Below are 17,045 nucleotides of genomic sequence, written 5' to 3'. Positions count from 1 at the left end.
GGATGATGGGCACAGTGAATGCCACGTGCATCTGCCTCCGATTTCTTGTCTTTATCATGACTTGGAGGATTGTGCACTAATGGCTTCATGCCGATGTCCTTAGGATCTTTGCCATGGCTTGTCATGAGGGAGTATGGAGGGCTTCCTCTGGGCAATGTCAGTATCCTTACTGTGGCTAGGATGAGGCTTGAGTGAGGTGGTCCTGCTGCCAGTGTCATTGTCATCATTCTTGTAATGACTGTGTTGATGGGATGTCAGTGGATTCCTCTCATCATCATCTTTTCCCTGAGTAGTGTCATGCGACATCAATGGTGTTCTTCCATTGTCATCTTTGCCATGATTAGTGTGATGGGCAACAGCGAGCCACTGACCATTTGTTCCTCTTTGTCGTTTCCCCCTAGGAAGACGGGAGACTGAAGCCTTCTGTCATGTGCCTCTGCGTAGTGTTGCTTGGCATGAATGGGATAATGGGGCAGTGACGGCTTCTTGCTGTATGCCTCATCTTCATTACTGCCAGGACTTGAAGAATGGGGCATTGAAGGCCATGTGTCATCTGCCTCACTTTGATTGTCTTTGGTATGACTGGGATGATGGTGCACTGATGGTTTACTGTCAGGTTCTTCTTTATTGTTGCTGTAGCTGGGATGAGGAGGCATTGAGGGCTTCCTCCTTCCTCCACCATCGTCATCTTTGCCTTGAATAGCATGATGGGACACTGAAGGCACCCTTCCATCATCACCTTTGCTGAGACTGGTGTTAGAGGGCTCTGAGGGGTTCCTGCCATCTGCTTCCTTTTTGGGTTTACCATGGGTAGGATGAGTGTGTGAGGGGCATTTCCTTTGAGCTGCTTCCTCCTTATGTTGTTTGTGGTTGGAATGAAGCCTTGAGGAGCACCCGTTGCTATGTACCTCCTCTTTTTGATTTTGGTGGTTGATATGAGGGCGTGAGTGGCAGCTCTTTTCATATCCCTCCTCTTTCCTTCGACACGGTTGAAATGGCACTGAGGGCCTTTTTCCATCTGCCTCCTCTTTGTCATGGTTGAGTTGAGTGGACACGGGGAGCTTCTTGCCATCCTTATTCTCTTCATATTTATCCTGTCTGTGGCTGGGATGAAGGTATGAGAGGTGCCTGCTGCCATGTGTCCCCTCTTTACTGTAACTGCCTTGAGTGGGATCATGCAGCATAAAAAGCCTCCTGAAAGCTGCTTCCTGCTCATGGTCATACTTGCTGTGACTAGCATGATGAGACACTGAGGGCTTCCTGCCATCGTCATTTTTGCCATGACTCATATTATGAGGCACAGACGGCCTCCTGCCACCATCAAAATCATCTTCACTGGGTTTGTGATGATGGGGAACAGAGGGCTTCCTGTCATCATTTTTCTCTTTGTCTTTTCCATGATTGGGATGTTTGGATGTTGTCTCGTTCCTGTCATCTAAATTTATGTAATTCACCTTGTCATGAATGTGGTGATAATGCTGTGAGGACGCCCTGCTATATGCCTCATCTACACCACTGGTGAGATTTGGATGATGGGGCACAGAATGCCACGTGTCATCTGCCTCCGATTTCTTGTCTTTATCATGACATGGATGATTGTGCACTAATGGCTTTATGCCGATGTCCTTAGGATGTTTGCTGTGGCTGTCATGAGGGAGTATGGAGGGCTTCCTACTGGCAATGTCAGTATCCTTACTGTGGCTGGGATGAGGCTTGAGTGAGGTGGTCCTGCTGCCAGTGTCATTGTCATCATTCTTGTAATGACTGTGTTGATGGGATGTCGGTGGATTCCTCTCATCATCATCTTTTCCCTGACTAGTGTGATGGGACATCAATGATCTTCTTCCATTGTCATCTTTGCCATGACTAGTGTGATGGGCCACAGAGAGCCACTGACCATTTGTTTCCTCTTTGTCGTTTCCACCACTAGTTAGACGGGGGAATGAAGACTTCCTGTCATGTGCCTCTGCGTAGTGTTGCTTGGCATGAATGGGATAATGGGGCAGTGAGGGCTTCTTGCTGTATGCCTCATCTTCATTACTGCCAGGACTTGAAGGATGGGGCACTGAAGGCCATGTGTCATCTGCCTCACTTTGATTGTCTTTGGTATGACTGGGATGATGGTGCACTGATGGTTTCCTGTCAGTGTCGTCTTTATTGTTGCTGTAGCTGGGAAGAGGAGGCATTGAGGACTTCCTCCTTCCTAAACCATTATCTTTGCCATGAATAGCATGATGGGACACTGAAGGCACCCTTCCATCATCACCTTTGCTGTGACTGATGTTAGAGGGATCTGAGGGGTTCCTGCCATCTGCTTCCTTTTTGGGTTTACCATGGGTAGGATGAGTGTGTGAGGGGCATTTCCTTTGAGCTGGTTCCTCCTTATGTTGTTTGTGGTTGGAATGAAGCCTTGAGGAGCACCCCCTGCTATGTACCTCCTCTTTCTGATTTTGGTGGTTGATGTGAGGGCGTGAGTGGCAGCTCTTTTCATATCCCTCATCTTTCCTTCGACACGGCTGAAATGGGACTGAGGGCCTTTTTCCATCTGCTTCCTCTTTGTCATGGTTGAGTTGAGTGGACACGGGGAGCTTCTTGCCAACCTTATTCTCTTCATTTTTATCCTGTCTGTGGCTGGGATGAAGGTATGAGAGGTGCCTGCTGCCATGTGTGCCCTCTTTACTGTCAATGCCTTCAGTGGAATCATGCAGCACAAAAAGCCTCCTGAAAGCTGCTTCCTGCTCATGGTCATACTTGCTGTGACTAGCATGATGAGACACTGAGGGCTTCCTGCCATCGTCATTTTTGCCATGACTCGTATTATGAGGCACAGAGGGCCTGCTGCCACCATCAAAATCATCTTCACTGGGTTTGTGATGATGGGGAACAGATGGCTTCCTGTCATCATTTTTCTCTTTGTCTTTTCCATGATTGGGATGTTTGGATATTGGCTCGTTCGTGTCATCGAAATTTATGTAATTCACCTTGTCATGAATGTGGTGATAATGCTGTGAGGACGCCCTGTTATATGCCTCATCTACACCACTGGTGAGATTGGGATGATGGGGCACAGAATGCCACGTGCCATCTGCCTCCGATTTCTTGTCTTTATCATGACTTGGAGGATTGTGCACTAATGGCTTCATGCCGATGTCCTTAGGATCTTTGCCATGGCTGTCATGAGGGAGTATGGAGGGCTTCCTACTGGCAATGTCAGTATCCTTACTGTGGCTGGGATGAGGCTTGAGTGAGGTGGTCCTGCTGCCAGTGTCATTGTCATCATTCTTGTAATGACTGTGTTGATGGGATGTCAGTGGATTCCTCTCATCATCATCTTTTCCCTGAGTAGTGTCATGGGACATCAATGGTGTTCTTCCATTGTCATCTTTGCCATGATTAGTGTGATGGGCAACAGAGAGCCACTGACCATTTGTTTCCTCTTTGTCGTTTCCACCACTAGGAAGACGGGAGACTGAAGACTTCCTGTCATGTGCCTCTGCATAGTGTTGCTTGGCATGAATGGGATAATGGGGCAGTGACGGCTTCTTGCTGTATGCCTCATCTTCATTACTGCCAGGACTTGAAGAATGGGGCATTGAAGGCCATGTGTCATCTGCCTCACTTTGATTGTCTTTGGTATGACTGGGATGATGGTGCACTGATGGTTTCCTGTCAGGTTCTTCTTTATTGTTGCTGTAGCTGGGATAAGGAGGCATTGAGGGCTTCCTCCTTCCTCCACCATCGTCATCTTTGCCTTGAATAGCATGATGGGACACTGAAGGCACCCTTCCATCATCACCTTTGCTGTGACTGCTGTTAGAGCGCTCTGAGGGGTTCCTGCCATCTGCTTCCTTTTTGGGTTTACCATGGGTAGGATGAGTGTGTGAGGGGCATTTCCTTTGAGCTGCTTCCTCCTTATGTTGTTTGTGGTTGGAATGAAGCCTTGAGGAGCACCCCCTGCTATGTACCTCCTCTTTTTGATTTTGGTTGTTGATATGAGGGCGTGAGTGGCAGCTCTTTTCATATCCCTCCTCTTTCCTTCGACACGGTTGAAATGGCACTGAGGGCCTTTTTCCATCTGCCTCCTCTTTGTCATGGTTGAGTTGAGTGGACACGGGGAGCTTCTTGCCATCCTTATTCTCTTCATTTTTATCCTGTCTGTGGCTGGGATGAAGGTATGAGAGGTGCCTGCTGCCATGTGTCCCCTCTTTACTGTAACTGCCTTGAGTGGGATCATGCAGCATAAAAAGCCTCCTGAAAGCTGCTTCCTGCTCATGGTCATACTTGCTGTGACTAGCATGATGAGACACTGAGGGCTTCCTGCCATCGTCATTTTTGCCATGACTCATATTATGAGGCACAGACGGCCTGCTGCCACCATCAAAATCATCTTCACTGGGTTTGTGATGATGGGGAACAGATGGCTTCCTGTCATCATTTTTCTCTTTGTCTTTTCCATGATTGGGATGTTTGGATGTTGTCTCGTTCCTGTCATCTAAATTTATGTAATTCACCTTGTCATGAATGTGGTGATAATGCTGTGAGGACGCCCTGCTATATGCCTCATCTACACCACTGGTGAGATTGGGATGATGGGGCACAGAATGCCACGTGTCATCTGCCTCCGATTTCTTGTCTTTATCATGACTTGGATGATTGTGCACTAATGGCTTTATGCCGATGTCCTTAGGATCTTTGCTGTGGCTGTCATGAGGGAGTATGGAGGGCTTCCTACTGGCAATGTCAGTATCCTTACTGTGGCTGGGATGAGGCTTGAGTGAGGTGGTCCTGCTGCCAGTGTCATTGTCATCATTCTTGTAATGACTGTGTTGATGGGATGTCGGTGGATTCCTCTCATCATCATCTTTTCCCTGACTAGTGTGATGGGACATCAATGATCTTCTTCCATTGTCATCTTTGCCATGACTAGTGTGATGGGCCACAGAGAGCCACTGACCATTTGTTTCCTCTTTGTCGTTTCCACCACTAGGAAGACGGGAGACTGAAGACTTCCTGTCATGTGCCTCTGCGTAGTGTTGCTTGGGATGAATGGGATAATGGGGCAGTGAGGGCTTCTTGCTGTATGCCTCATCTTCATTACTGCCACGACTTGAAGGATGGGGCATTGAAGGCCATGTGTCATCTGCCTCACTTTGATTGTCTTTGGTATGACTGGGATGATGGTGCACTGATGGTTTACTGTCAGGTTCTTCTTTATTGTTGCTGTAGCTGGGATGAGGAGGCGTTGAGGGCTTCCTCCTTCCTCCACCATCATCTTCTTTGCTGTGAATAGCATGATGGGACACTGAAGGCACCCTTCCATCATCACCATTGCTGTGACTGGTGTTAGAGGGCTCTGAGGGGTTCCTGCCATCTGCTTCCTTTTTGGGTTTACCATGGGTAGGATGAGTGTGTGAGGGGCATTTCCTTTGAGCTGGTTCCTCCTTATGTTGTTTGTGGTTGGAACGAAGCCTTGAGGAGCACCCCCTGCTATGTACATCCTCTTTCTGATTTTGGTGGTTGATATGAGGGAGTGAGTGGCAGCTCTTTTCATATCCCTCCTCTTTCCTTCGACACGGTTGAAATGGCACTGAGGGCCTTTTTCCATCTGCCTCCTCTTTGTCATGGTTGAGTTGAGTGGACACGGGGAGCTTCTTGCCATCCTTATTCTCTTCATTTTTATCCTGTCCGTGGCTGGGATGAAGGTATGAGAGGTGCATGCTGCCATGTGTGCCCTCTTTACTGTCAATGCCTTCAGTGGAATCATGCACCACAAAAAGCCTCCTGAAAGCTGCTTCCTGCTCATGGTCATACTTGCTGTGACTAGCATGATGAGACACTGAGGGCTTCCTGCCATCGTCATTTTTGCCATGACTCATATTATGAGGCACAGAGGGCCTCCTGCCACCATCAAAATCATCTTCACTGGGTTTGAGATGATGGGGAACAGAGGGCTTCCTGTCATCATTTTTCTCTTTGTCTTTTCCATGATTGGGATGTTTGGATGTTGTCTCATTCATGTCATCTAAATTTATGTAATTCATATTGTCATGAATGTGGTGATAATGCTGTGAGGACGCCCTGCTATATGCCTCATCTACACCACTGGTGAGATTGGGATGATGGGGCACAGAATGCCATGTGCCATCTGCCACCGATTTCTTGTCTTTATCATGACTTGGATGATTGTGCACTAACGGCATTATGCCGATATCCTTAGGATCTTTGCTGTGGCTGTCATGAGGGGGTATGGAGGGCTTCCTACTGGCAATGTCAGTATCCTTACTCTGGCTGGGATGAGGCTTGAGTGAGGTGGTCCTGCTGCCAGTGTCATTGTCATCATTCTTGTAATGACTGTGATGATGCGATGCCGGCAGCTTCCTGTCATTATCATCTTTTCCCTGACTAGTGTGATGGGACATCAATGGTCTCCTTCCATTGTCATCTTTGCCATGACTGGTGTGATGGGCCACAGAGAGTCTCTGGCCATTTGTTTCCTCTTTGTCGTTTCCACCACTAGGAAGATGGGAGACTGAAGACTTCCTGTCATGTGCCTCTGCGTAGTGTTGCTTGGCATGAATGGGATAATGTGACAGTGAGGGCTTCTTGCTGTATGCCTCATCTTCATTACTGCCAGGACTTGAATGATGGGGCACTGAAGGCCGTGTGTCATCTGCCTCACTTTGACTGTCTTTGGTATGTCTGGGATGATGGTGCACTGATGGTTTCCTGTCAGGTTCTTCTTTATTGTTGCTGTAGCTGGGATGAGGAGGCATTGAGTGCTTTCTCCTTCCTCCACTATCGTCATCTTTGCCATGAATTGCATGATGGGACACTGAGAGCATCCTTCCATCATCACCTTTGCTGTGACTGGTGTTAGAGGGCTCTGAGGGGTTCCTGCCATTTGTTTCCTTTTTGGGTTTTCCATGGGTAGGATGAGTGTGTGAGTGGCATTTCCTTTGAGCTGGTTCCTCCTTATGTTTTTTGTGGTTGGAATGAAGCCTTGAGGAACACCCCCTGCTATGTACCTCCTCTTTCTGATTTTGGTGGTTGATATGAGGGCGTGAGTGGCAGCTCTTTTCATATCCCTCCTCTTTCCTTTGACATGGTTGAAATGGCACTGAGGGCCTTTTTCCATCTGCTTCCTCTTTGTCATGGTTGAGTTGAGTGGACACGGGGAGCTTCTTGCCATCCTTATTCTCTTCATTTTTATCCTGTCTGTGGCTGGGCTGAAGGTATGAGAGGCGCCTGCTGCCATGTGTGCCCTCTTTACTGTCAACGCCTTGTGTGGGATCATACAGCACAAAAAGCCTCCTCAAAACTGCTTCATGCTCATGGTCATATTTGCTGTGAGTAGCATGATGAGACACTGAGGGCTTCCTGCCATCGTCATTTTTGCGGTGACCCATATGATGATTCACAGACGGCCTCCTGCAACCATCAAAATTATCTTCACTGTGTTTGTGATGATCGGGAACCGAGGGCTTCCTGTCTTCATTTTTCTCTTTGTCTTTTCCATGATTGGGATGTTTGGATATTGGATCCTTCTTGTCATCTAAATTTATGTCGTTCACCTTGTCATGAATGTGATGATAATGCTGTGAGGATGTCCTGCTATATACCTCATCTACACCACTAGTGAGTTTGGGATGATGGTACACAGAATGCCACGTGCCATCTGCCTCCAATTTCTTGTCTTTGTCATGACTTGGATTATTGTGCACTAATGGCTTTATGCCAATGTCCTTATGAGCTTTGCTATGGCTATCATGAGGGGTTATGGAGGGCTTCCTACTGGCAATGTCAGTATCCTTACTGTGGCTGGGATGAGGCTTGAGTGAGGTGGTCCTGCTGCCACCGTCATTCTCATCATTGTAATGACTATGATGATGGGATCTAGGTGGCTTCCTGTCATCATCTTTTCCCTGACAATTGTGATGGGACATCAGTGGTCTCCTTCCATTGTTATCTTTGCCATGACTAGTGTGATGAGCCACAGAGAGCCACTGGCCATTTGTTTCCTCTTTGTCGTTTCGACCACTAGGAAGATGTGAGACTGAAGACTTCCTGTCATGTGCCTCTGCGTAGTGTTGGTTGGCATGAATGGGATACTGGGTCAGTGAGGGCTTCTTGCTGTATGCCTCATCTTCCTTACTGCCAGGACTGGAATGATGGAGCACTGAAGGCCATGTGTCATCTGCCTCACTTTGCTTGTCTTTGGTATGACTGGGATGATTGTGCACTGATGCCTTCCTGCCAGTGTCTTCTTTGTTGTTGCTGTGGCTCGTATGAGGAGGCACTGAGGGCTTCTTCCTTCCCCTTCCCCCACCTTTGTCATCTTTGCCGTGACTAGCATAATCGGACACTTCGGGCATCCTTCCATCATCACCTTTGCTGTGACTGGTGTGAGAGGGCTCTGAGGTGTTCCTGCCATCTTCTTCCTTTTTGGGTTTTCCATGAGTAGGATGAGTGTGTGAGGGGCACTTCCTTTGAGCTGCTTCCTCCTTATGTTTTTTGTGGTTGGAATGAGGCCGTGAGGAGCACCCCCTGCTATGTACCTCCTCTTTCTGATTTTGGTTGTTGATATGAAGTTGTGAGTGGCAGCTCTTTTCATATCCCTCCTCTTTCCTGTGACAGGGTTGAAATGGTACTGAGGGCCTTTCTCCATCTGCCTCATCTTTGTCATGGTTGAGTTGAGTGGACACTCTGTGACTATTGCCATCTTTCTCCTCTTCATCTTTACTGTTACTGGAATGATGGGGCTTTAACATATAGGGCTTCCTGCCATTTGGCTCCCTTTTGTCTTCCTTGTTGTGAGGCTGAAGATGGGACACTGAGGGTTTCCTGAAATCTGTCCCCTTGTCATCTTTTCTATGACTGGTATAATGGGGCACTGAGAGTTTCGTGCCAGCACTGACATCAACTTTGCCACCAGTGGAATGATGGTGCAGTGAGGGCTTCCTGCTGTATCCCTCATCTTCATCTTTGCCAGGCCTGGGATAATGGGAAACAATGCCATGATGGGGATCACGGGGCATAGAATGCCTCCTGAAAGCTGCTTCCTCCTCATGGTCATCCTTGTCATCTGTGTCGTGACTGTGCTGAAGATGGAGTAGGTGCTTTTTTCCATTTTTTTGGTCATTGCATTGGGTGTGCTGAAGATTGGGCGGACGCTTTTGATCATCATCACTGCTTATGCGAGAACTGTGCTGAAGATTGGTTGGGTACCTTTTTCTATCATCATTGTCTTTGTAGTGACTGTGTTGAAGATGGGTTGGGTGCCTGTTTCTCTTATTGTCATCTGTGCAGTGGCTATGATGAAGGCAAGGTGGGCACTTCTTTCCATCATAATCATTGTATGTTTGCTGGCTGTGCTGAAGATAGGGTGGGTGAGTTTTTCCATCGTGTTCTATCCGGTGGATATGCTGAAGATGGGGCAGGTGCCTTTTTCTGTCATTATCTGTGTGGCAGCTGTGGTGAATATGGGATTGGTGACTTTTATCATTGTTTTTTACTGTATGACAGCTGGGCTGAAGATGGGGTGGTTGCCGTTTTCCATAGTTGTCATCAACTGTGTGGTGGCTATACTGATGTAGGGGTGGGTGCCTTCTTCCATCTTTGTGGTATGTGTGGTGGGTGTGTTGAAAATGGGGTCGATGTCTTTTGCCATCATCACCATTTGTGCAATGAATGTGATGAAGACAGGTTGTGAGCCTTTGTCTGTTATCACCATCTGTGTGGCGGCTGTGATGGAAGCAGGGTAAGTGCTTTTTTCCATCATCATCATTGTATGTGTGGTGACTGTGCTGAAGATGGGGTGAGCACCTCTTTATATCTTTGTGATCTGTGCGGTGACTGTGCTGAATACGGCTTGTGTGCCTTTTTCTGTAATCATTGTCTGTGCGGTGGCTGTGATGCAGGTGGGTTGGGCATTTTTTTCCATGGTTGTCAACATCTATGTGGCAGCTGTGCTGAAGATGGGGTGGATACCTTTTTCCATCGTCGCCATTTATGCGGTGACTGTGCTGAAGTCGGGATGGGTGCTTTTTTCTGTCATTGTCTGTGGAGTGCTTGTGATGAAGTCGGGGTGGGTACCCTTTCCTGTCGTTGTCCTTGCAGCGAATGTCCTGAAGTCGGGGTGGCCAGTTTATTCCATCATCATCATCACTGTATGTGTGGTGGCTGTGCTGAAGATGGGCCGGGTGCTTTCTTTGATCTTCTTGATCTGTCTGACGTCTGTGCTGAAGATGGGGCGGATGCCTTTTCCTAACCTTGTGGTTTATGTGGCAACATTCCTGAAGACGGGGTGGGTGCTTTTTTCCATTGCCATCCTCTGTGCGGTGGCTGTGTTGAAGATGGTGTGGGTTTTTTTTTCCATCGTCATCATCATTGTCAGAATGTTTACTGTGCTCAAGATGGTGTTGCAGTGTTCCATCATCATCACCTGTATGGTGGCTGCGGTGATGTTGGAGTGAGCGCTTTTTTCCATTATTGTCCTCATCTGTGTGGTGGCTGTGTTGGTGATGGTGTGGATGCCTTTTTCTGTCATCATCTGTGTGGTGTGGGTGCCATTTTCCATCAACATCGTCATTTGTGTTGTAGCTCTCCTGAAGGAGGTGTGGGTGCTTTTCTCTACTGTTACTATCATCGTCAGTGCGGCAGCTATGTTGAAGATGGGGTGGGTGCCTTTTTCCATGTTCATGATCATCTATGTGGTGCCTATCTTGAAGTTGGGGTGGGTGGGTTTTTCCATCATCATCATCATCGTGGTCAGTGCGGTGGCTGTACTGAAGATGGGGCAGATGCTTTTTTCCATGGTTGCCATCATCTGTACGGTGGCTGTCCTGATGTTGGGATGGGCGCTTTTTTCCATCGTCATCATCATTGTCAGTACGCTGGCTGTGCTTAAGATGGAGTTGGTGCAGTTTTCCGTCATCATCATTTGTGTGGTGGCTCTCCTGAAGTTGGGGTGGGCGCCTTGTTCCACCTTTGTCATCTGTGTAGGGGCTGTGCTGAACATGGAGCGGGTGCCTTTTTCCACTGTCATCTTCTGAGTGCATACCATGATGAAGATGGGCTGGGTGCCTTGTGTTATTGTTATGATCAAGACGGGACAGTTGACCTTTTACATCTGCATTGCCTGTACCATGGGGGTATGGACTATGTGATTGGTCCCTTTTATTGCCATCGTAATCTGTGCTGTGGCTGTGCTGAAGATGGGACAGGTGTGTTTTTGGGTCTTCCTCATAGTCCTTTTCATTTTTATCATTTGTGCCATGACTGTGGTGAGGATGGGGCATATATTTAATTCCGTATTCATTGTCTGTGCCATGACTATCATTGTAATGTTTGCTAGGATGGTGCTTATCATTATCACTGTGGATGTTGTGAGGGTGCAATAGATGTCTCCTGCTATCATGTTTGTTTTGATTGTCGTCTTTGCTGTTGCTGTGATTAGGGAATCGTGGTTTCCTTTTTATGTGTTCATCATTGTTTTCCCAGTGGTGCTGATGGTGTGGGAGGTGTTTCCTACGGTCATAAAATTTGCCAGAGTGGTAGTCATCTTTCATGCTGCTGTGCTCAAAGTGTGGTAGAAGCCTTTTGCCATTGTTATGGATGCCAGCATGATCATCTTTACTATGGTTGTACACAGAAGGAGCTGGGGGTCTGCCATCATCGTGACTGTACTGAGAGTGCCTTAACTGGTGTTCATCATCTTTGACATTACTGTGTGGAGGGTGCACTGACAGCCTGCTGCCATCACCCTCACCTTTGTCATAGCTGTGAGTAGAGTGATACTGGGCGAGAATGTGATCTTTGTCACCATGTTGGCTGTGATTGAGCGGTTGTGTTGACTTCTTGTCATAAAATTTGCCAGGAATTTTAGTTTCATCCTCATGTTTGAGGTGCCTGTGAGGGAGTACTATGGACATATTGCTGCTTTGGTACCGACTGGGATGTACGTGAAAACTATGAGATGACGTTCTATTGTCACTGTAATTTCGGCCATGGATGTAAAAGGGGTGTGAAAGGGGACTTTTGTCTTTTTTGTCAACAGAGTGGGATGGGGTTGCGGCAGCTTTGGTGATTATGCCAGGGTTGTCTTTTTGTGAATGAGGCATGTCACCATCTTTCTCCCTAATGTGGCCGTGAGAATGAAATGGGGGCTTGCTAACATCTTTATCACCACTGTGGCTGTTATCAGGGTGTAGCTGCGACTTTTCATCATCATGTTTATCATAATTACCAACATCTTTGATATGGCTTTGAGACTGTGCCAGGGGACTGCCTCCATCAATGCCTTTACCAGGGTTTTTACCAATGAGGTACAGTGGCAGCCTACTGCTCTCATCTCTGCTGAAATTTTTATGAGGAAGGGGTGAGGGTCTCAGCCTGCCTTTATATTTCCCATGGGTGTAAGGGGGGTATAATTTCACCTCTCCACTATCTTTGCTAGAATGGTGACTGTCAGTGCGAGACTGGGTCATGCCTCCTTTTTTATTTCTGCCAGGACCATCTGTTTGTGAATGCAGTGGGGATATGCCACCCTTTCCATCTTTTTCCTTGAAATTTTGGTGAGGAGGAGATGGGGGCTTTCTGCGGTCATGTTTGCCTTTGTGATGCTTGTGGTCAGGCTCAGATGGGGGCCTGCTACCAACTTTGGATTTGCCTCGCATTTGATGAGGGAGCCATGGATGTCTGCCACCAACTTTGCGTTGCATGCGCCATGATGGATGTCTGCCACCATGTGAGTGAGATGCAAATGTCCTGTGGCTCTTTTGCTGTTGTCCAGTGCCACTTCTTTGTGCACCATGATGAGGATCATTTGGTTCATTGCTTTGAGGACTAAACTGGGTGGTGTTGGGCTGACAACCAGGTTGGCCACTTGGACAAACTTCATCAGGCTGTATGCTTTTTGTGCAAGGAGTACCTGTGCTTGGAAGCATTGTTGTGGTCATGTCAGCATGTGACCCATCCATACCATCTAATTCCATGTGCAAGTAATTCTTCAGCAAAACTCCCACTGTATGATCAGACAGTGATGTGAAACTTGACTCCTCTATCTGTGGTTGTTGTGGTTTGTGTAGCTCAAAAGGGCCTTTGACCAACTTCCAAATCTCTGGTTCTTTGAGAGTTCTTCTAACATGACTATGCCGCATTTTGTGTATGCTGCTACAAGCTGCCAGGATTGTTGACACTTTCCCTGAAGCATCTAAATACACTAATTCCAAGACAGAGTCCTGTAAAAATATTTCGTTGTTAGTTTCACACAGTTGGCAACAGACTATGAAGTTAAACTACTTTCTTACCACATCAGCTGACGATGACATCACATATACAGCGACTGTGTTCATTCTTTGGGTCATGACTTTGATTGTGTCATCAGTCAGAGATTTTACCCTCTTCAGTCTTGTTCCAAGAGGTAAATCAACAGCGACAGTTGCTCCACAAGTCACCACAGGAGGAGGCTCTGGTATTGAAGTTGCTGGGTCCTTGCAGGCTGCCACACCAGTTACATTTTCCTGTTGCATCTGGTCAAAGTAGTGGACTTCCAGAGGTTGAATCTAGTTCATTCAGAATGTAGCAGAGATAATCTTGTCAGAACATATCACATTTTCTTGTCATATCTTCATTGAATGTACTTTATATTTGCAAGTGTTATGCACATGGGTCATTGATGTCAATCAGATACCTGATTCCAGCTGGGTCTTTTGAGACTCAAATTACTGCACATTTTCAGTATGTACCAGAGCTACTCTTATCAGATTAGCTCAGTCAGGTATGTTCTGCCAATCAGCTGTTGAGTGAACAATAGAACACACCTGTTTTGGCTAATTTTGTGCTGTTAGAGCAGTGTTATGCATGTGTGTGTGAGGAACTTAAGTTGGGTGTTTGTGTGTAGCAGTAGGCAGGGTCATGTGACGAATGAGACCTAGTTGGGGGCTGGCAAGTCAGCCTGTGCATGTGTGAAGTGTAGGAGAGCGTGTGCTTTGGTGGCTTTGCTGGCAAGAGATGGCTAAGGACACAAAGATTGCATGGACACTACAGCTGCAGTTTAACCCTCTGGAGTCTTGGGTATTTTTGGGGGTTTTGGGCTACTTTTGGTTTTACCTTCATAATTTAACTTAAAAAAAAAAAAAAAACAAACAAACAACAAAAAAAAAACTGTTTATCTGGCCTTGTTTGGTGTCATTTTTTTCAGCACAACCTCACCTCTGTGACTTTACAGTTTTTCTTTAATTCTGACATACTGCATTAAAACAGTGACCCTAAATTCACCACAAAACCTAAAATTCAAATCAGAAAAAAGTTGTTTTTTCCGTGAAAACCAGAAATATGTTTAACGAACCATTTTTAGAACTTAGAATGCAAATATAAATTGTAAATTTGAAAAATACATGTAAAAAAATGTAGCATAAACAAATTTATATACAACAATTCACATTAAAATGCAGGAAATACTTCAGGCATATTTGTGGCTATTTACATGCAATAAGTTGCCACACAAACTACAGTATATTTGTGCCACTCAGAAAAACAATTCCTGTCCAATACACATCAGAAGCCCCAAAAATTTGTACAGATATTCCACCTCAATATCCATGTCTATTTTTAAATAGCATTTTTTTTTTTTTTTTTTTTTATTGGTGTTTGTACAGACTGCCCTTAGTGGCAAAAAAGAAACAAAAAAACTCTGGGAGGGAGTTTCTACCTGGATTCCTGTGTTCTCCGCCCCTGGAGCCTGCTTAGTGCTGGGGCAGTGTGTGTCTGCATCCTGCTCTACGCTGGAGCAGAGTGCTGGAGTGCCGAATCCTGGAGAAGCTGGATCGAGAAGCACGTGGTCTGATCCACTGTGGAGATCTGTGCGCACCAATCGGTGAATCCACTTGCTCTCGTGTTCATCCAGACCAGAACAATAAAGTCCACTTCATCATCAGATTGGTCACACTCTGGTTCAGACTCTGATGATGTGCTCCCCACATCGATCATCTTTGTGCAGTTAAAAAAAAGACAAAACCTTGACGCATTGGTCCAGACACCTCATTATTTTGACACACTAAATAAATAAAAGAACTAAGTAAGTCGTATTTCATTCCAGCCCTCTCTTTCCTGCAACAGAATGAGGAAATGAATCTTTTTTCTGTGGGTGTCTGTAAAACGCGCAGCAAATATAAGCATATTGTCCAGGAAAAAACGTGCATTAATTATTAATCATAATTCAAGTTATACTTGGCCTATTAACAGAATTTGAAAAGTGGTGTGCAGATTGAATTCCACATGTTCAACATGCATTCAAACAAACACTCAGAGTGGAGTGGATTGTGTGCTATGTCCATTTAATTAGGTCATGTGACTTTTGACACGGAGGCACGTCAATCGACTCCAGAGGGTTAAAGGACGAGACCGAAATTGTGCAAATCAGGGTGGAGTGTATTTTCTCTTTATGACCTTTAACGAAAACCTCAACCGACTGTAACAAGCGTGGGCTAGCCATTGAACTTAAAGATGCTGTGTGTGTCCGGGCTGAGGGAGCGACCTGGTCAAGAAGACACCAGATGGAGTGAGCAGAGAGTCAGCTACATGCACACAGATCATAGATTACTGGCAGGCTAGGTCTGGGGGTGGTTCAATAAACATTTGAGATGATCTTTGTGGCAGAATGTCAGGGATGAATGGAAAATGTGTTCTTCGGTAAACACTAGTTTTGCTGAAGCTATGTGTTTTCATCCTTTTAAAATCTCTCTCTCTCTCTCTCTCTCTCTCTCTCTCTCTCTCTCTCTCTCTCTCTCTCTCTCTCTCTCTCTATATATATATATATAGTTTTTGGCAAATCAAAAGCAGATCCTTAGGATAATACAGTATGATAGAAATGTATTCATGTGTAAGTTTTATGGTCCAAATGAAACTTCAATGAATTTTTTCATATAGACAGTACAAATTCGCAACATAACATGTGGCTTCAGTATCACCTCAGTTACTTGTAAATGCTGAGCACATCCAGCTATGGTCCTACATTTGAAAAGGCACAGTTAAACTCCAGCCAATATTTATACTACACAGGCAACGCAGAAACCATGAGACAATGCATAGGACCACAACAAGTTCAAAAGGAGGCACTATTTATGTGAGAGGACATGCAGCCCATAGTGTGCAGGGGTGGTGGCCAAGTGGTTAATACGCTTGGTTTCAGTGCAGAAGATTCCGGGTTCAAATCCCACCCCTGCCACATTTCTCCATGTAATGTGGAGGTGCGTCAGGAAGGGCATCCGGTGTAAAATTTGTGCCAATTCAACATGCAGATCCACTCTACTGTGACATTTAAAGCACATTTTGAGTACATCAATCAAACTTGGTAGGAATATTCCTTATACGTCACTGATCAAGAGTCTGTAGTTCTTAAGTGACGAGTTTGGTGCAAAAGTCATTTAAGAACCACCTAAAGGTGGCGCTTGTGCTGTTTAACACACATGATGAGTACATCAATGAAACCTGGGGGGATTATACTTTAGACATCACTGATAAAGGAACAGTACTTCTTAAGTCACCAGTTTGGTGCAAAAGTCATTTAAGAACCACCTAAACGTGGCGCTTTTGCTGTGACGTTTAACACACATGATGAGTACATCAATGAAACCTGGGGGAGTTATACTTTAGACATCACTGATAAAGAATCAGTACTTCTTAAGTGTCACAATTAGTGCAGTGTTGATTTAAGAATGAGTTAACGGTGGTGCTTGTGTTGGCATATTCATCTTATTCAAGAGCCATCCCTTCTGTTTCAAGTCATATTGAGATGCCTAATACAATTAGTTGTAGACTTTATTAACAAAGAGAAAAAGAAAAGTTTCTTTTTTGACTATAATTAACATGGAAAACGTGTATTCTTCCAAAATTAAAGCTTCATGGAAATGATACAATGCTCAACAGTTACAATTCAAATAAAGTGTATAATGGTATTTATATTTTTCATTCACCATGCATATTTTGAATATGTGTGACCAACACTGAAATTCTTCTTGGCCACACTTCTCTAAAATACATTTATA

At 45.6% G+C, this 17,045-nt stretch overlaps 1 protein-coding gene across 1 annotated transcript; it reads right to left on the bottom strand.

Moving 5' to 3' along the window:
- Positions 1-305: 305 nt before the first annotated feature.
- Positions 306-12,485, bottom strand: LOC117501635 (filaggrin-like). The gene has a single exon (XM_034160558.1). The coding sequence runs from the start codon at positions 12,483-12,485 to the stop codon at positions 306-308; it is 12,180 nt and encodes a 4,059-aa protein (XP_034016449.1).
- Positions 12,486-17,045: the final 4,560 nt, after the last annotated feature.

This window comes from Thalassophryne amazonica, chromosome 2 (assembly GCF_902500255.1).
Source record: "Thalassophryne amazonica chromosome 2, fThaAma1.1, whole genome shotgun sequence".
In the NCBI taxonomy this organism is placed as follows: domain Eukaryota; kingdom Metazoa; phylum Chordata; class Actinopteri; order Batrachoidiformes; family Batrachoididae; genus Thalassophryne; species Thalassophryne amazonica.
Note: the sequence above shows the minus strand (reverse complement) of the source record. Positions and strands in the feature narration are given on the sequence as shown.

Excerpts from the sequence above, each read along its gene's own strand:
- LOC117501635 (XM_034160558.1), bottom strand. The coding sequence starts at position 12,485 with ATGACCCAGTCTCGCACTGACAGTCACCATTCTAGCAAAGATAGTGGA.